Source organism: Drosophila serrata, unplaced genomic scaffold (assembly GCF_035046125.1).
Source record: "Drosophila serrata isolate PLE 108 unplaced genomic scaffold, ASM3504612v1 contig_276, whole genome shotgun sequence".
NCBI classification, from domain to species: domain Eukaryota; kingdom Metazoa; phylum Arthropoda; class Insecta; order Diptera; family Drosophilidae; genus Drosophila; species Drosophila serrata.
Window position 1 is genome coordinate 10366886 of NW_028257174.1, and position 20438 is coordinate 10387323.

A 20438-nucleotide genomic window follows, 5' to 3' on the forward strand; every position below is an offset into this window, starting at 1 on the left:
TTGAGGCAACCTTAAAAAATTTCAAACGAAATGAATTTTCTGCACTTGTCCTTAATCAACGTTGCCAAAGGCGTTCATTACTAGTTGTTCTGTTGTGGTTGTTGTCGTCGTTGTTATCTGTGCTTCATTTGCTTGGATTTCAACTTGAGCACGCAAAGGACGCAGGACATGAGACGTGGGGACGCCCGGAGGGGGCACAGAACAGAGGACAGAGGGCAACGGGCGTGGCACTTAATGGGCAGCCATTAGAGGGAGCAAGGCGGCGACGGAGACGGAGACGAAGACGGCGGCAAAGGTCGTTTCGCTGGGCAGGATTCGGGTCTGGGCGTCCTAGGACTAATTTCGAAGTGGAGAGCATTGAAAAGAAGAGGTTTCGACATTGAACCATGTTGTGGCAAGGATGCACTGGAAAAGGAATAATAGGGGGTTTCAAAAATGGAAGTAAGAGATTTTTCTACACACATTCTTTTCCTAGGATAAAATGTCTTAATAATACTTTAAAAATTATTTTAAACAAGATAGAAAACTATCTTTAAACAGAGCAAATTTTTATTTTCTTGCAATGTAATTGTTAATTAATTTTTATATGACAATTTTTTCGACAAATCAAAGTTTCAACAATGCATAACTCAGCCAAAAAAGCATTAATTTTAATTGGGGAAGCTGTCCCATGTTAGTTTTTAGTAGCCTAATAAATCTGCATACCCTATTTAAAATATATACAAATTTAATTTGTTATGATTTTTTTTAAATTTTAATGATGTAACCCCTTATAAAATTTTCGAAAAAATCTCAAAAATTTTACTTTCTACCGGACATGGCTAGATCAACTCGGCTGTTGATGCTGATCAAGAATATATATGATTTATAGGGTCGGAAATGATTCCTTCACATCGTTACAAGCTTATGACTGAAATTAGAATGCCCTGGAATGGGTATAAATTTAATTATAATATCAAATTAAATTCCAAGTCCACATTTTGTCACTGTGTAGTTTCAAAACCTTTAATCAGCGTCAAAGTGAAAAGCCTCGACCAGAGACTGTTAATTAAATTTTAAGCTTACCTCTGCACATATTCAATGCAATCGGATTGCTATATACAAATATGCATATATGTACATATACATCAATATATGTATGTCAAGAATCTTTATCGGCATCGGGATTTGATTGCTTTTCCATTTTGTGGTGTGAAATCAATTTGAGTTTGTTGGTGGATGAAATGATGATGAAATGCAATTTAAGATTCGTTTTAAATCCAACTTACAGGCTGAGTGTAATTAATAAGGACTTGTGTTGGTTGTAGTACTTTCTGGGTCCAAGTTGCTTTATTTTTTTTGGGCATAGAACTTTATGCACTTAATTCGCCTTTGCTGAACTTTTGCGCCTCGTCTTATCTTCCGGGAGCCAACCTCCTCTCCTCCTCTGTGTTTATTCGCCTGCGCTGGCTATGTCCACAAAGTTTCATCTCTCGGCAGTTTTCCCTATTTTTTTTTTTTTTTGCTATCTAAATGGCTTAACATTTTCATTCAGCTTTTCCTGCTCCTGCGGAAGCCAAGTTCCAAAGTTTGCGCTTAACTCCTGGCTTCTCCTGGCCTGCTCCAATTTTTTTTTTGTTGCTCTGTCGTTCGTCCTCCTGGGAGTTAATCGGGTCAACCGATGACACAGGCGGACAGGCAGGAGTTGTTGGATAGTGATGAGTCCTGTCATGTATCCGTTTCGCACCTGATGGTTACCTGCCTGGCGGAAATGGTTGAATCAAGGACAGGAATTCCGGAATGGAGTTGGGAAATGAAGGAAGGTTGTTTTTTACTAAGCGGCAATAGAGAAATGGAGTCTACTCTTTATGTTTATATTTCTTATTAAATCAAAACTATTATCTTAGGTATTCCAACTGAGAAAGAACCTAAGCTTGTTGAAGGAGAAATCATCCTTTCAAACTCTAGCAAACCCTCAACTCTTGTGTAACCTTTGTCTTCCTGTTTTCCACATATGTTTTCTTATATATATTCCTTTTTTTTAAATTTATGTCAGAGTATGGGTAGAAGAAGGGAAAAACCAAGAGGATGAGGCTATAATGAAAACAGGGAAGGATGCCTGGGAGTCTGAGGGTAGAGACACAGGCCGGCAGAGAATTGTTAATCATGATGAACCAGTTAGATGTGACAGCAGACGGGCAGAGCAGGAAGTTTTCAGGCGGAGAATAAACGCACGACGATGTGTAGACTTTACTTTTGTAATCCTAATGTGGAATCACGAATACCTTAACAAGAATATAATGAAGAACCAGAGCTTCACTAGACTCTTTACCTTGCTGTTCCATCGCAGGATCCTAATCACAGGCAGTTTCCTCTAAAATACAATCATGATCCGCATATGATTGTGCATCTTATATATTTTTTACTGCTTACTCAGAATGTTACATTTGTCCAGCCTCCTCCAACCCTTCAAGTACTAATCTTAAATCTTCAAAAAAAGCCACCCTGTAGCCCACATCCAGTTCATCCAACCCCTTACGTGATGTCTTCTTTATGCTGACAAATGCCTGACAGGAGGCGGGAGGGAGGGTATGGCCTGGAGTGGAACATTGCGGAAATTTGCATAAAAATGAAAAATAAAGAGCTCCAGTCCCCAGATTTCCCTTTAGCTACCCATGGCAGCTTTTGTGTCGCATGTGTGTCAAAGTGTTGGGCCTTAAGTCGCTGAATGAGAATCACAAATGACAACTGTGATCGCAGCTGGAGCTCCCACTGGAAAAATGTTGCAGGGAAAATCTACTGATTACAATTTGTTGGAAAAATACCTAGATTATTAGTTTTCCTTATATTGAAAAAACTGAAATAGATATTGATTTGAAAGTACTTAAAAATAGCGTAGAACTGTAGGGAAAATCAATTATTTTTTGCTTACTTTTAACACGAACTGAAATCAAAACCAAATAGATGCTTTCCCAATAAGTATATGATAAATAATACTTTAAGTAACTTGAGCTCTTTGAACAGTGATCTGTTTTGTTGCCATGCCTTGTCTTGATTTCCGGCAAATCTCTGTCTAAAGTCAACCAGATGGTTTTGCCACAATTTATGCCCAAGGCGGATGTATGTAATTTCTTGATGGGTTTGGGTCACCCGTGGCGGCCGGCGGGTTGGATTGACGTCGACTCTCGGCAGCTATTAAGTTATGCAGCGGCCAAAGAAGTATGCAACAGATCCAAAGCGTTTTGCCTGGCACAAGACTCCTTAGGGGGGAAAATGAAGACTGACGCATAACTTAAACGGATTCCACTTGCCCGAGTGCATGAACCCGGGGCCTGCATAATTTAGTGATTGTAACTCCTCCTTTACCATACCATACCTCTGGTTTTCCCCACACCATCCTGGTATCCTGCCAGCCTGCACAGGACTATGCTAATGCTAATGCCAAAGCTAAGCACATGCTGCTGGATGGAGAAGCGTGCAAAAAGTTTGCCCAAGAACTTTGCTTCCGTTTTGCATTTGATTAACTGCCATCTGAAAAAAGAGAAGAACTGGGCGAGAACCCAATTTTTACTGTGATTTCTTTGAGGAATATAGTATATATCTTTATATATATATATATAGAATGAGAGCTTTAGAATAATCAAATATTAAGATAGGAAAAGATTTTCAATCACTTTTGGCCTGATTATGCATGGCACAGAGATACAGGGAAGTAATAACCATTACAGAATTGCATTTACTTGACAATACTTTCATCTTGTAGTCTCTGTATTGATATTTCTTTCCTTTAGATTTATATATCTTATATATATTTTAAGATATCCTTATTATCCCCCTACTACTTTGTAGAAAATGCAACCCTTGCACATGTCCAGCTATTATTAATTTATAATCTAAAGCCCACATACTTGTCACTATCAGCGAGTATGTAATCGGTCTGTAATGCCAATTATAGCAACTATCAGCGATTGAATTACCTTGCTCATGGCTTAGGCCATTATTATTATCATGAAATCAGACCCATAATGAATGCAGCGCAAAAAAACAAACCAAGAAAGGAAAGCTAACTTTGGCACGCCGAAGTTTGTAAACCCTTGCAGATTGAAATTCGATCATTAGGAATTTATACAATATAAATTATATATATTTATATTAAAAAACATTAAATTAATGCATGCTTTCATTTCTTTCACCAATACATTTTATATTTTTAACGATAATTTTGTATGGCAGCTATAAGACATAGTAGTCTGATTTTACAAAAAATTATAGATTAATATACAATGGCTATATATTAAATTTGATAAAAATCTGTCGAAAACTGGAAACGTTATAATACTTTTTCTTAAATATTTCCGATTGTTCCTATGTCAGCTATATATATGTATATATATAGTTCACCGATTCGCCATGCTCCAAATTATACTAGTAAAATTATATTGAAGAATAACTCTATAGTTTCATTCAAATAGCTTGCTCTTAAATTTGTGCCAAAACACATCTCGCACATGCATATGATTCCCAACTGGTTCAAACATCCCCGGAACGAAGTGACTTCTGCTGGCCAGGTCTCAGACATGTGTTGTGTTACAAAAGTTGCAAGTCATTGTTTATTTGTGTTCAAAGTTAATTACTGATCATACAAACTTCCTGATCAAAGTTACTTACTGATTATAATTACTTCCTGGTTATAGATACTTACTCCCCAAAGTTAATTACTGAACATAGTTGCTTACTGATCATAGTTACGTACTGGTCACAGATACTTGCTGTTTAGAGTTACTTACTGGTCAAAGTTACTTGCTAATCATAGTTCTTTAAATCGTCCGATTGTTCCTATGTCAGCTATACATATATATAGTCCACCGATCCGCCATGCTCCGACTTGTATACTTGTAAAATTATATAGAAAAATAACTCAATAGTTTCAGTCAAATTTCTTAAATTTGTTCCAAAACAAATCTCGCACATCTGTGCATATGATTCCCAACTGGTTCAAACATCCCCGGAACGAAGTGTCTTCTGCTGGCCAGGTCTCAGACATGTGTTGTGTTACAAAAGTACAAGTCATTGTTTATTAGTGTTCAAAGTCAGTAACTGATCATACATACTTGCTGGTTATAGATACTTATTGATCATAGATACTTGCTGTTCAGAGTTACTTACTGCTCATAGTTACTTAGTGTTCATAGTTAATTTCTGATCATAGTTAATAATTGGTCATAGTTACTTACTGTTCAGAGTTACTTAGTGTTCAGAGTTGCTTCCTGCTCATAGTTACTTACTGCTCATAGTTAATTACAGATCGTAGTTGATTACGGAATATAATTACTTCATCTAAACAAATTTAATCATCAAATGTTTGCCTTTAGCATTAACTTTAATAGGTTTATGTAAGTATTTTCGAAATGAAGTCGAAGTATATCACTCATACGCAATGTTGCCTTGGCCGATTATAATACCTTGAATTAATAAATTTGTTTATTTGTGAATATAAGAAACTAAAATCATCGAATAGTTTTGCTTATTATGCTCCTATATTTAAGTAAACATTTTCATAGCCAAATTGCTGAGAGGCATAGCATATCACTCATACGCCATGTTGCCTTTTGCAGGTTACGAAATCCTGAATGAATCTATTTGTGAATTCTAACTTTGCTTAATTAATGTTTCAGTAAATATTGGAGAATGTAATCAAATATGCATTTAAGTAAAATATTTTCAAACCCAACTTGCAGTTAGGCATCGCATATCACTCATACGCCATGTTGCCTTTTGCAGGTAACAAAATCCTGAATGAATAATATCTGTAAAGTTAATATCAGATAAGTTAATTAGTCTTGCTTTTGTGAATATTGAATAACCCACAAATGGATGCCTTTTGTAATTAGGAAAATTGGAATTCGATCCTGGCCAGAAGAAGGCTTTCCTGGCTGTCAGCTAGCTCGTTCCCTATCGGGGGCCGATAACTTCAATTAACCATTTACTAAAATCACAGCTGCTGCCGAGTGCAGTGCTGACGTTCTGGGAATTGGCTTTCTGTTTGTTTGCCAGCTCCCACATCCAATCCAATCCACACCAGCGCCAGCACTCCCCGCTGCTCCCCGGGGCCACATGGTGCTCCGTACTCCCAGCTCGGTGCATGGTCCTCAGTGCTCCTGTCGCTTTTGGGGCAGCGCCCGTGCTCTCGACCCAAATCCAGAGTTGGCACACACAACTTTCGGGGCAAGGACGAACCTAGCGAATGGAGAGTGGAGAGTGAAGAGAGAGTGTGTGTGTATGTGTGTGTGGGCTTGTCTGTTTTTCGAGCCAAACGCTGGCCCAGCATTTTGGTGTATGCAAATTTAATTAAATTTTTTGTGCACGCTCACACATACACACTTTCTTTCTTTCTCACACTGATAGTGAGGGAATAGTGCGCCAATGGGCTGGCATGGAAGAAAAGGGCGCCGACCTACTTGTATTCCCTGGATAAGGGATAGCACTGTCATCCTTGCCCATCCTGGCCGGGCTTCAACGTTATTCGCACAAAATTAATTGCAGGAAAGTGTGGGTGGGGATGTGGGCATTGGGCGTGTTAGAGGTTACGTTTACGCCCACTTGTTGGCCAAGGCCTTGGAATATTGTCTTGAAGCAGCCAACAACCTGCAATTATCCAGGAGAACAGGAAGCAGGGCACACAGTTGCACCTAGGCACACCATTGTATTTGCAAAACACACGTGGAAACCCACACAGTTGTGATCATAATTATAGGTTTTTAATGTGGTTTATAGAATTCTGCTAAACAGCACCTTCTTCACAAACTATGCCTCAAAGCCTATTTAAAAGTATTGTATTCCTTATATCCCAACTATCAAGCCTCACATATCTATCTCCATCATCTGTGACATTGTCCCTACATATCTCATATCTCCGCCGATAGTTCGTGCTCGTCTTGTCTAACCCGTCTGCGTCTCAGGTCCTTCGCCTCCTCTGCTAAAAGTCGAAGCCTAGGCTAAGCTCTAGTTAACTCTGTGTGTGTATGCCACGATATTCTTTATATTTGCCCCCCCCTCCACCATGTGCATAAATTAAGACTATAATATAGTATATAATTTGAAATATCAACTAACCTAACGATCCTTGCAGTGCGCAGCTGCCGTACGGGCAAACAGGTGCAGATGACCGAGGCTGAGGTGCGCGGTCTGTGCCTCAAGTCACGCGAGATCTTCTTGCAACAACCGATCCTGCTGGAACTGGAGGCACCGCTAATCATCTGCGGCGACATCCATGGCCAGTACACAGACCTGTTGCGGCTGTTCGAATATGGCGGCTTCCCGCCGGCCGCCAACTATTTGTTCCTCGGTGACTATGTTGACCGGGGCAAGCAGTCGCTGGAGACCATCTGCCTGCTTTTGGCCTACAAGATCAAGTATCCGGAGAACTTTTTTTTGTTGCGCGGCAACCATGAATGCGCCAGTATTAATAGGATTTACGGTGAGTGTGTGAGAGTCGGTGGATTAAATAAATATAACAAATTTATTGAATGAAATATATTTATTTCTAGGCTTCTACGACGAGTGCAAGCGTCGCTATAACGTAAAGCTGTGGAAGACCTTCACAGATTGCTTCAACTGTCTGCCAGTGGCTGCGATCATTGACGAGAAGATCTTCTGCTGTCACGGCGGCCTCAGTCCCGATCTGCAGGGAATGGAGCAGATTCGCCGCCTGATGCGGCCCACAGATGTGCCCGATACTGGCTTGCTGTGTGACCTACTGTGGAGTGATCCGGATAAGGATGTCCAGGGCTGGGGCGAGAACGATCGCGGTGTAAGCTTCACATTCGGTGTGGATGTGGTTTCCAAGTTCTTGAACCGTCACGAGCTGGACTTGATCTGCCGTGCACATCAGGTGAGAGTGTTTACTTAGGAAGATATATGGAAATGAAGCTAATTGTATCTCCTTTCTTTTATGCAGGTTGTGGAGGATGGCTATGAGTTCTTTGCACGTCGCCAGCTGGTCACATTGTTCTCGGCGCCCAATTACTGCGGAGAGTTCGACAATGCCGGCGGCATGATGACCGTGGACGACACGCTCATGTGCTCATTCCAGGTAAGACTCCCAATTATTAGTTTTAGTTCCATATGTATATGTATTCTCTTATGCCTGAAGATCCTTAAACCATCCGAGAAGAAGGCCAAGTATCTGTATAGTGGAATGAATTCGTCGCGGCCCACGACTCCGCAGCGAAGCGCCCCAATGCTGGCGACCAACAAGAAGAAATAATATATCCATCCGCTTCCATTTCCTTAAAGGTTCAACAAACAAAACAAAAACAAAAACAAAAAAAAAAAGAAAACAAACAACAAAAAAAGAAAACAGAAATAAACTTTTATATAGGTACACACATATAAATATATATATATGGAAACATATATAGAAGGAGCGACAGTAGAGAGAGATAGATCGAGGGCAAAGCAAAATTCAATGTGTGTTAAGCAGGCAAAATTCATATTAACATTTATGTGTATACATATTACCTATGGACAGGCATCTCCACAGTTTCGGATGTAGTATCTGTATCTAATTTAATAAACTTGCCTGTAGTCGTGGATGGCTCCCCTGTTACCACTTTTCACTATCAGCTCTCCCATCGCATCGCATCGCATAGCCCAGGCGCCCCCAAAGTTGCAGATAAATAAATCAATTAAAAGTACAGCGATGTTAAGCAATGAATTTATATATATAGGCATATTAATGTAAACTATATACGATATACTTATATATATATATATATAAATAACTACCAGAGGGAAACGAAAGCAAACCCCAAAGGAAATAAAAACAAAAAAAAGAAAGATAGAAAGAAAAGGTTAAGTAAAGGAGAAGCTGAAGCGGCATCGACTAGCGCCGAGCTTAAAAAATTCGCAACAGAGTTTATCGGTTTTTTTGTTCTACTCTTATCGACTAAATGCGCATTACAAATTTGTCCAACAAAAATGTTAAGAAATCGATAAACGATGATCGAAAGCAACCTATGTCTTAGGCTTAAAAAACGGTTCAACTCTGTGTGTGTGTGTATTTTATTTATTATTTATCTAGAAATCTAAATATATGTATGTTCTTTTTGTCGATTGTTTAATTAATTTATTGCCTATCTTAATAGTAATATAAAGCGAAACCAATTAATCCGTAACACATAATTCTATATATATAAATATAATTTTTTTTGTCGTTGTACTAAGTTTAAGTGGCGAAAACTGTTAACTGGTTAAAAGGGCATTTAACAATTGAGGCTTACTTTTCAATGCCTGAACTTTTACCTATTTACCTATTGTTAGCAAAGGGCTAAAACCCTATTCTACCTATCCAACTTAACTATAACTTGCCTCACACACAAAACCAGAACGAAAAGAAACATACAAAAAAAAAAAAAAAAACAAACAAGAAGAGAAAAAACAAAATGAACTAAATTTAACGAATTTTTGAAAACATTACTTCGAGTACTTGAAACACCAATTTTTTGTGCATCTTTAATTTATATACATATAATTAAAAAACGCAATTCGTTAGTAGAGAATGTAGAGGGAAGCCAGATGAGCGGAGAGGCGAGTACATATATATTTCAAATATATAGGTATATATATACGGAAGGATAGAAAGAATAAACTAATTTTTTCATCGTCGTAACTTATTAGATTGTAGTGCCTTTTTTGCCTCCAAAAAAAAAAAAAAAAAACAAAACAAAAACAAACAAAAACGATAACGAAGTGTAAACTAACAAAAGGTTTATATATACAGATCATAAATATATATATATATATATACATATACAGTATACATTTTATATGTGACTAGGCAGAGCGGCGACATGCAGAGGGTCAAGTAGCTTGTGGCCCGCATCCCTCCCACTCACTGGAATGGGATGCGGGCGGCAAACCAGTCAATTAAATGCATTATAAACAAAACAAAAACATAAACAAAAATCCAACAAACAGAAGAATCAAACAAACAACAGACAAAACAAACAAACAGAAACAGTGAAGCGACTTTGCATTTCTCTCTCATTTGAGCTTGGTTGATTTCTCCCTCTCCAATTTGTTGTCCCTTACTCCCCCCCCCATTTCACCAGTCGTAGCGAAAGGACACTCAAGGGATCCATTTCCTGCGTGTGTGTGCCTGTCTCAGTGTGTGTGTGTGTGCGCGTGTGTGAGCTGCTTCCGCATCCGCATCCAAGTATACATACAAGTAACAGTAAATTAATAAATATAATTAACAGAAAAATACAAAAAGTACTAGTGGTGGGAAATCCAGGCATAACAGAGAAAGAGAGAGAGAGAGAGAAAGCGTGAAGATAGCAGAAAAAAGGATAACAAATAAATATATTTATTATTAAAAATCAAATAAAAATTAATTAAAACTTTATGTTCACAAAGTGTTGAGTTTATTCTTATAAATAATGGGGGTGTTATTCATTCCTAATTAACCTTAAACAAGAAAGGGAATTAACTTTTTATCGAAATTAATTGATTTTTGTCATATAAAATATATTACGTATACGTAATTTTTTGGTAGTGAAATCAAAGTTTAAAATTGTCATAACTAAGCCAAAAATGCATTAATTTCAATTCGGAAAGCAATTCTGTGCTAGTTTTTATCTGGATAATAAATTTGCATACTAAATTTAAAATGTAAAAAAATGCAATTTTTTTTCAATTTTTAAAAATTTTAACGATGCAACCCCTTATAATATATTGAAAAAATTAAAAAAATTTTTTTTTTAGTTGACATACAATATGGATTCTACAGTTGATGCTGATCAAGAATACATATGATTTGTAGGGTCGGAAACGACTCCTTCACTGCGTTTTAAGCTTTTGACTCAAATTAGAATTCTCTGCTGGGGTACTGCATTTTGGAAGAAAAAAAATCTAGAAAACTCGAAATGAATAACGAAAACTACTCAAATCTACAGCAATGAACCGCTAAACAAATGAACAACTGAGTAAAGTGAAGCCAATAAACACTGAGAAATGAACAGTGAAGTAAAATGAACCAAGGAGCACAGAGAGCGAGTGAAAATGGCAATAGCAGTGAACTTGACATTGATTACCGTTTTTGTGGGTGCCAACAGTTGTTTTCAAAGCTTTCGTGGGTGGTGTCGTTTTCCTGGTGCTTTGCCCATTTAGCTAATTCCCCTATTTTATTTTTTTTTTTTTTTATGGCCGGCAGTTTGTAATCTTATCGGAAATCAAACATTAGCGGCCGATGAGTCGGATCGCAAATTGTAATTGAGTTTTGAGTAATGTTATATTTTCGATATTATATTGTTTTCATTGGTCAAAGGGTCTGCAACGCGTGAATCGGAGATATTTTTTGAAAAGTGTTATTGATTTATGTGTAAAAAATATTGCAAAATTTGTCATTGCAAATTGCAGTACTTATAAATTTTAAATTAATCAAAACAGTAACTGGCCTGGAAGCCTAAACCTATCCCACTAAAGTAAATAGAATCTATATATGCAGAACGCTTCTTATATTTCTTTTGTGTGATGAAATTGCTTTTATTTATATAAATCTGTACAACTATAAAAGTGTTTCTAATTGGATATTACGATAAACTGTTAGATAACGCGAGGAATGTTGTACTTATACGCCAGTAAAAGCCATCTGTGACTAAAAAATCGTGACTAATTACATATACATATATGCATACCTATATTTTTTTTTTTATTAAAAATAACTTTTAATCTTTAAGTAACGTATGCTTCAAGCGAGAGTAATTTGCTGATATTTATTTATGGAATTCATCACCTAAATTCTTGGGAAATCTTAGGCTATTTATGATTTATATTAAGATAACCCTTTTTCCCATTTCACCAGTTTTTCCCTGCCTGATCCCGTCGAGAATCTAGAGCCATAAATGTCTCTAAAACAGCGGCAGAAGGATGTGGAGGGTGATGTACCACTGGACAGCATTTCCATGGAGGAGATGCCCCTCAATCGGACAAATGGAGGTGGCATCAACGGCATAGGAGAGCAGGCGGAGGACCGACGCCGAATGCGCCTGATCTTCGACAAATACGACTCCGATGGCGATGGCCTGATCAGTACGCCGGAGCTAAAAGCACTAATTGCAAGCGCCAACTGCCGGGATATGCCTCCTCACATGGCCGAGCAGATCATGAGGCGCAGTGACGAGGATCATGATGGCAGCCTGGATTTTGAGGAGTTCTATGCAATGTCCCTGCGGAATCGATGGATTATGCGACGGGTGGTGGCTCGCTATTGCCGCTATGTGGTGGCACCACCAAAACCCAAGACTCCGGATGAAGTGGATGGGGAATACGAAAGACAGATGTCACTCTGTCCGCCACCGCTTACCATGATCATCTTCTCAATTGTCGAAATTATTGCCTTCCTGGTGGACGTGATACACTTTCAAGATGATCCCGAGTATGAAGGTAATATTGGTGAAAGTATTAATGGACCGGCAGCCACGTTGTGCATCTACAATCCCTACAAGCGTTACGAGGCCTGGCGTTTCGCCAGCTATATGTTTGTCCATGTGGGACTGCGCCATCTGGTGATGAATCTGATTATTCAAATCTTTCTGGGCGTTGCCCTGGAGCTGGTGCATTCGTGGTGGCGTGTGTCTTTGGTCTATCTGGCCGGTGTCCTTGCCGGGTCTATGGGCACCTCCCTGAGCAGTCCGCGCACCTTTCTGGCAGGTGCCTCGGGAGGAGTGTATGCGTTGATTACCGCTCATGTAGCCACCATAATAATGAACTACTCGGAAATGGAGTATGCCATAGTTCAGCTGTTTATCTTCCTTGTTGTGATCTTTGCGGACCTGGGCGGTTCGATATATCATCATCTGACGGATGAGTATGATCGGATTGGGTATGTGGCTCATCTGTCTGGAGCCGTGGCCGGTTTACTGGTTGGGATTGGAGTGTTGCGGAACCTGGAGAAACGACCCTGGGAGCGCATCCTCTGGTGGATAGCTGTCATTGTTTATTTTGCACTAATGTTTACTGGAATCCTGGTTCATATCTTCCTGCCCGATTACTTCCCTAAGCCGGCATATAATTAAGATTGAATTGAAGTTGCCAAAGGTTTTAATTATTATTTGAATCCTTTTGTGGATAGGACATGAAATGCCTTCAGGGTTTTGTGTTTTTTTTCTTTATAAATTATAATGTTTTTTTTTCTACTCTTATATTCTAATTACATTTTATATTAAATTGTACTTTTAAGTTCTTGTATTTAACTTTAGCAAACATAAACAAATACTAACTGAACACAAAAAGCTTTTCTAACTTAACTAACTTGTCTACCTGAAGGTTTCCTTTTCAGCTACAGCTTTGAGCCTGAATCTTACCAAAGCTAAAGCCATAAGCTTTTATCCTGGCCAAAAAGCCGAACCATTTCGGCCACCATTTACTCCGAAAAGCTTTCGGAAAAGCAAGCTTCGATCCGGGAACGCAATGTTAGTTAACAGAAGAGCCACCACCACCACCTCTACCACCCACTGGACGGGGTCATCCTTTTGCATCATAGAGAGGAGACTTCATGCTGATTGCCAGAAAGCCAAGCCATGTTTAGCCGCAGCTAGTTCAGCCCGATGGTTGGTCCAAATCATTGGGAATTCCCGCTGGGCAGGAGCTCCACAACCAACACCCAACGCCAGGCAAGTGAAAACAAGCGAAATTTTTGTGTTATATTTTATGTTAAACATTTATTTCATTATGTTTTCGGATGTCCTAATGCGGTCTGTCTGCCACCAGGCTCCGCCCGTTTTGCACCGCCCACTGGTGACTGGCCACCCGCCAGGATCCATCATCAATCAAGTGGCTCTGGTGGCTATCTGGTGGCTGCTGGCTGGTGGCCTGGTGACAGAACAGAGGGGTAAGCCGGGGAGGAGACGGGACAGGACAGATTAGGATTGGGGGGTGGGTCCAGGCTAGAGTCCAGCTCGTAAAGTGGAAAAGATTGGCGCGGCGCTTGGATCAAGATTGAAGGTTGGATTTCTGGGTGGTGTTTATGCTAAATATTATTCGTGTACTCACATAGAAATGCATCACATTTAAGTTTTTTTTTTTGTATTAATTTTTGTTTAGTTAGTAGCTTGGCTTGTCAAAGCAACACACTGACATCAATAATATATATCTATATGAATATAGTATATAGGTATAGTAGATCTGCATATCCGAATATCTATGTTTAATCGTCCTTTAAGCCGAGCGTAGCGTTTTACATCAATAAATTCTTGTTTATTCAATTGTTGAAATGTATTCAATGTTGCACATTAATCATAGACACAGATACACGGATATAGAATCGGTATTGTATAGTGTATGGATATTCATTTTTTGCCTTAGAAACTAACATTAAAAATCTTCGATTTCCACTGGGACTTAATCTTTCCTTTCTCCTTCATCATCTGTCATTTCTGGGGCACAGGACCCGACTCCACATCATCGTTGGATTGGCAATACGATCTCAAAAACTATAGCTATGTGTAGAGACTACTTTTCGGAACAATACTGGATATATGAATATCCTTTGCTGCCTGCCCAATGCCTGTTCACCACCATTCATGTTTTCTCTGCTTAATTAACCTAAAACTACCAATATATGTATGTGTATGTATTTGGGGCTCTGCTAACCGCCCTTCTGGTTGTCTATAAGTGTGGGCAAGTGATTGGTAAAAACTATCTTTCGTCAGTTTGAAACCGAAACGAGATTTCCACACAAATATATGTATATGATATATTATAGTACTTTGTGTGTAGCAGTAGGTCTATGGGTTTCGCGTGTATCGTCGCCCTTTTGGCCTCTGTAAGATTTCATTGTCACTTTGTAAATACACATCAAACATTTAATATTTGGTAAATATATATGTGTGTATATAATGTGATTAATTAGGTAATTGTCGAGCCACCCTAAGGGTGCCGATACATCGATTACTTGTACATGCATATGGACTTTACATTCACTTACGATCTATATGTGTATACTTGGATGTGTCTCTGGGTTGGCTTGCTCCAAAACTCCTGTCGTCACCTCTATTCTCCTTTATTTCAGAGCTAATACTGGCTGGCTCAAGACCAAAATCCCTTGACATCATCGTCAATATCATCAATTTCAACGCATTGCATGGCTAATATCAAATGATAATCCTTACTAACTAGTGACTATACCTAGCTCGGCTTCAAGTTCAACTCATTCGTCGGTTTCGCTTTCGCTTTCGATTACGATCAATCTGCAAAAAATTTCACCCTTAATTCATTGTCTGATTCCTAGGGAATGCCAAAGCTAACTAATACATCAATGTGCCTGCCATTCGAATGTCCTAATCCCTATGTCCTAAACTCTATGGACTCGCTACTCATTACTCGCTCTTTGTGGGTCGTTTGTCTCATGTCTCTCTGTGTCCATCGTCTGTCTTTCGTTTGGATAGTTACTCGTTGCCGAGATTCGTCTTCCGTCATTTGTAGATCGTTACTTCTGGCACCTCCTGCTCTCCTTTCTTGGAAACCTTCGTCTGCTTAAGATAAGCTCAACTTTAAGTAGCTTCTGTCCTTTGGCTTGTACTCCTCATTTTTGACTCCTTACACATATGTATGTATATATCATATATCCTGCCTTCTAACTTGTGACTTGTGAAACCGGAACTGAAACATTTTCGTATTAAATGTACACTCGGGTAACTCTACTACGTCTGGCTTCCGTTTCCGGAACAGAGCTAACTCTTCCAGGCCTTCTGGCCAGATCCCCTGGTGGATCAACTGGTTTTTATGACAAATACAAATCGAACTGATGCGGAGATGGACTCCAACTTGTCTGCATATCCTATATCCTCTTACTATATCTATATCTTAATTTTGATTAAATGTATATGAATGTGTGTGTAAAGGTATACAAGATACAAGTGAGGAATGAAATCTGAAATCGATCTGGATCTGGGAATGAGAAAGAGATCTTTGATAATCCTGGATTTTAACACAAAGCCAGATTGATTCCAGTCCTGCCAAAATAAGGGAACAGGGGATGCGGGATGAGGGGAATCAGGACTCGGGATAGTAACGCTTCAGCTTCCTAGTGTCTTGTGCCTTCCTTATGGCTTTCTCTTGCGCTTGGCAAACATCTGGGACCACAATCAGAATCACACATTCGATGACTTGGGCACTGCGCCCGTCTCGGCTCCAGGACCTCGGGTACGGCCCTCTGGCTGCTCTCGCTGCTCCTGTCGCTCCCTCTGCTCCTGCTGCACCTCATCACGGTCGGGCGAGACCTGCTCCAGATGGATCTGAACAATATGCTCCTCCTGCTCCACTTCATCCTCATCCGCCTCCTCGGCTGTTGGGCCCTGCTCCTCGAGATCGCGGGCCAGTGTCTCACTGCGCTGCAGGCGACGCTTGTGAGAGCCATTCCTTGGCACTGGCACACGGATATTGAACTCATCGTCTACACTCTCAATCCTGTCCAGGTGCGATGCACTTTGAGCCTGAGCTGCAGCAGCAGCGGCGGCGGCGGCACTGGTGGAGGGTCCGTCGCCAATCTCTGAGGTGGCACCGCCAGCAGCATTCGAGGAGTTCTGCCGCCGTCCATTTCGCCTGCCCACAGGCACATCCTGCAGAGCCAGGCGCTCCATTTCTATCCGCAACTCACCCAGGGTGGCCGAGGCAAAGCCAGGACGCTGTGTCTCATCCACATGGACCAGGACAAAGGGCAACTTCAGCGACAATTCACCACCCATGCCACTAAGGGTAAGCTTCACCTTGACATAATACGAAACATAGATGGCAAAGACATTGCGCTCCTCGGTGCCGCCGGATGAGTTCGAGTTGCCACCAGGATGGGCCGACTGAATCTGCTGGCATGCCGGCGCCTGGTACTGATGCGGATGGGGTGTCACCAGAGCGGGACTGGCCAGTGGATGGCCAGCCAGTAGTTGGGCATTCTGGAAAACACAATGCGGTGAGCGTATAGCCGAGGCGGCAATGGCTCCGGTGATCTCCTCCGGCTCTGTGCTGCGTTGCAGTGTATCCTCCAAGGCGATCCAGTTCTTGGTGGGACCACGCTGCGGTCGAAGCTTGACCACAGTGTTTAAGGAGGCCCCGGCGGCCACAGTGCGATCCACCGGTGGTGTAATGTTGTCCGAGTCGGCGACCACATTCTTAAACTTCCCATTGTTGAACATGCATACGTCCACGTGCTGAATGGCGCAGACCTGGGGGAGAAAAGGAGCAAAGCACTTGAGTGAGGGGAATCCCCAAGAGAGATGTGGATTATAGGAAGGAGTTTTTTTGTGGGAAGGAGTCTTTGTTTGGTACATGTAAAGGTCATCTCTTGCTGGAACGTGAGGCAACAGAAGGCAAGCCATTTCATGTGGCCTTGCGGTTAATGTCCACCACCCAGGACTCCACCCTCAGGACCTACTCCAATTGCAGATCCACACCACAAGCCTGTGCCAATGGGGAAATGACTGGGCAGTGGTTAAAGGGAGTACCCTATATTTTTGGATCTTTTCGGTGCCAAGTTGTTCTTTATAACAAAGGATAACAAAATCTAAAGAATAAGTAAGTTAATGTCACAAAATATGTTTCTCAACAAGAACCATTAAAAATTATAGTGATAGTTATTTATAATAAATAAATAAGCCTCCTCTTGACCCGAAGAAAGAGTATCATAGTCCCGGTGTGACTATAGATTAACCAACATCCCGTCTGGTTTTTTTTTTTTTTTTTTTTGGCCCCCTTGGGTCCTGTTTGTTTTTGGATAAGCACAAACGATGTCGAACATTATTTTATGGTTTCGGCCGAAATGTCTCTGGCCACATCTCCCACCCAATCAACGATAATGCACTCAATTACCGGCCATTCAAGTGGCCGTGCAGGAAAAACCAAAAGGAGAGAAAAAAAAACAGGGGAAAATAACAAATTAAACCCAGGATTGCCTTCATTTATTGACGGAGCCCCCATCAGAGTCGATTTTTTTTTCTTTTTTGGCAATGGTGACCTGCTGTCACTGCTCTTTATGTGCAATTTGGCCATCAAACAAAGAAAGGAAATAAAGGAAAACATATATAGGTATATGTTTTCTCATGGCAAAGGTCCTGGTTCTACCAATATAAGCATTTAACATTGATTTTATTTACGGTTTCCGGAATGAGATTGGGTTTTGTCAATGTAAATTAATCATAAACCAAGTCTTAATAGAATATAATATCGTTTCTTTGGAATTTTTGATAATTTTCATTGATTTCTTAGTAAAAATGTTTCTAAGCCTTGGATTCATATTCTCATTAATCCCTTTTATGAAAAGCAGTCAGAGATGGGTTTAAATTATTCCTAGGCTCCTTGTAAATATAAAAAATACATACGAGTATAAATAATTACATCTTCCTGAGAAAAACACCTGTGAATTTCCCTTTCATTTCATTTATTAGACTTTACACATGTTCATCAAATCAAAACTCTTGACTTGTGCGAATGATTTACGAAAGGATCCTTTCTGGCTTATCCCCGACTCCATGCCATGTGCCTGGTTTCTCAGAGAGAATGAGAATGGAGGCACTCTTCTCCACGTGCCGCCCTTTAAGGACTTCAAAGGACGAAATGCCTGACGATTCCATTCCATTTCACTCCGTCCTCAGCTATTGTTAGCGTTGCGGCAGTCCGGCCGCAGATCTAATCTCAGATACGCTTTGGGTTTTGCCAAGGAGCCTGGGAGGAGGCGAGGACTAAGGCAGGCATCCTGGCACCCATCCAAAACTGGTCCCCAATCGAAATGAGCAATCAAAATCTTTCATCGACTGTTTCAATTCACAATTTCATTCATTTCCCTATACTTATATTCCTTAAATGTTTACCGACCACTTCTTGATCATTTATACTGCAAGAAAAGCGGGTATCCTTTTCCATGTCCTGTTTCAGAACTTCTGGGGATATTTATATATTCTGATATATATATATAACTTATTTAAAACATTTTTAGAAGCCACAAAGAAAGAAATCTTGTTAAGAAAAAAGGACTTTAATAAAATGTTTGCTTATTAGAACTATTTTCTTGTAGTGCATTTTCCGTGTCCCTTTTGGCAGGCTCCTTTTTGTGCAACACTTGCGGGAGTTTCAATTGGCTGGGGTTTTTACCAGGACCAGGACCAGGACCGACTTTTGGCTGCCGGCATGGACTTGTTGCTCGGCCCTCTCTCCTCATCCTCCTACGCCATGGAGAACAGATGTCCAAGTTACCCAAGGACCTGCCATGGGGACACCCTTACCGCTGCTGCTGGTAACTTTTGACATTTGTTGGGTGACTTTGGTGAAAAACACAACAAAAAGTACAAAGCAACCTCGGCACACACAGATACACACAATAAATATACATATTTAATAAGGCGCAAAGTGCATGATGAAAATAAAGAAAACGAGCGCAGAAAAATAAAAAAATATATATACTTAAGATATATATATTTATAAATGTGGGAGCAGGAGGCGGTGCCATCAAATCAAATCGAATTATGCGACTGCATAAAAGATGGCAGCAACTTGTCACAAATGGACAAGGACGAGCAAGGACGAGCAGTCTGAGAACATTATTTGTCGTTACAGAAAAACAATTTGGAAAACATTGCATTTGACAAATAGAAAGCCACACAGAAGCCATTAATTATGCAAATCAGATGTTTAGCTTAGTTTTTGGAAAAGAAATTATTACTTTGTCAACCTACTTTATTTACCTAAATATATACACAATTTTTACTATTTAAGAATTTTGTTTTTAATTTTATAAAAATCGGACGGCTCTATCATAAAGCCATAGAAACAATGGGGTAATTAATGGTAAGTAATTATAATCTCTCCCCTTTTTTTCAACATACTTATATTTGTTATGTATTACTTTTCACAATTATTTATTTTTTTTATTTCACTCAATTGGGAAATAATATTCAAGCTTTGAGACTGCCCATCAAATCCTAATTGGATCGAGCTTCTAGTTTAAGTTGAAACTGCAAGCTTTTGGGAAGTGGCCACCTGATATTGGCATCATTGCAGTAAATTCTCTCCCTCTCACCAACTAGCCGAAAAAGCGCCAAACATAGCTTAATAGCGGCTCTCCCGCTGACCATGCGAAGTCAGTTCCTGCATCACCACCGAGCGAAACGGAGGCAAAAAAAAACTCAACGGAAAAAACCCAAAAGAGCTCTTGTTGCAGATCAGTACGGCGGTGAAAAGTGCATAAACATGGAAAACTGTTATGGAAAAACCAAGTACAAGTGTTAAAAGTCCGGGAAAACAGCGAATCCCCACAGTGAAAAGTGCAAGTGAAGCGGACCTCCGCTGCCGTGGGTTTTTTCCTATAGCAAACTGCGTGTGCGTGTGTATTAGTGTGTATGTACATAAATAGGCAAGATCCCGGTGAGATTTTTGGTTTTCTGTATGTACAACAGCAACTATAACACAGTGGA

At 40.1% G+C, this 20438-nt stretch overlaps 3 protein-coding genes and 1 long non-coding RNA gene across 7 annotated transcripts in view; 3 read left to right on the top strand and 1 right to left on the bottom strand.

The window, feature by feature from the left end:
* Nucleotides 1-10384, top strand: part of flw (protein phosphatase 1 catalytic subunit flapwing) — a 29154-nt gene extending 18770 nt beyond the window's left edge. For both annotated transcript variants that reach the window (XM_020949748.2, XM_020949749.2), the window contains 4 exons: nucleotides 7109-7456; nucleotides 7527-7870; nucleotides 7937-8071; nucleotides 8132-10384. In XM_020949748.2, the coding sequence (XP_020805407.1) occupies nucleotides 7109-7456; nucleotides 7527-7870; nucleotides 7937-8071; nucleotides 8132-8245 (941 nt within the window). In that variant the 3' untranslated portion in view covers nucleotides 8246-10384. The remainder of the gene's footprint in view (nucleotides 1-7108; nucleotides 7457-7526; nucleotides 7871-7936; nucleotides 8072-8131) is intronic.
* On the top strand, nucleotides 5483-5875 carry LOC147643356 (uncharacterized). The gene is made up of 2 exons (XR_015272462.1): nucleotides 5483-5594; nucleotides 5761-5875. It is a non-coding gene; the product is annotated as an uncharacterized LOC147643356 (long non-coding RNA).
* Nucleotides 10385-11104: 720 nt separating the features above from the next.
* Nucleotides 11105-19419, top strand: LOC110181860 (rhomboid-related protein 2-like). 3 transcript variants are annotated; one of them, XM_020949781.2, is made up of 3 exons: nucleotides 11105-11246; nucleotides 11843-13652; nucleotides 19043-19419. In XM_020949781.2, exon 2 carries the CDS (start codon nucleotides 11883-11885, stop codon nucleotides 13053-13055), a length of 1173 nt encoding a protein of 390 aa, XP_020805440.2. In that variant the 5' UTR covers nucleotides 11105-11246; nucleotides 11843-11882; the 3' UTR covers nucleotides 13056-13652; nucleotides 19043-19419. The 3 variants fall into 3 exon arrangements, with proteins under 3 accessions (XP_020805440.2, XP_086692585.1, XP_020805439.2); XM_086836459.1 differs by having other exon boundaries at nucleotides 11120-11261; XM_020949780.2 differs by lacking the exon at nucleotides 11105-11246 and adding an exon at nucleotides 11322-11462.
* LOC110181931 (uncharacterized) overlaps nucleotides 13673-20438 on the bottom strand; it is a 53959-nt gene continuing 47193 nt past the window's right edge. Inside the window, exon 7 of the mRNA XM_020949866.2 lies at nucleotides 13673-17198. Coding sequence (XP_020805525.2) covers nucleotides 16131-17198 — 1068 coding nt within the window. The 3' untranslated portion in view covers nucleotides 13673-16130. The remainder of the gene's footprint in view (nucleotides 17199-20438) is intronic.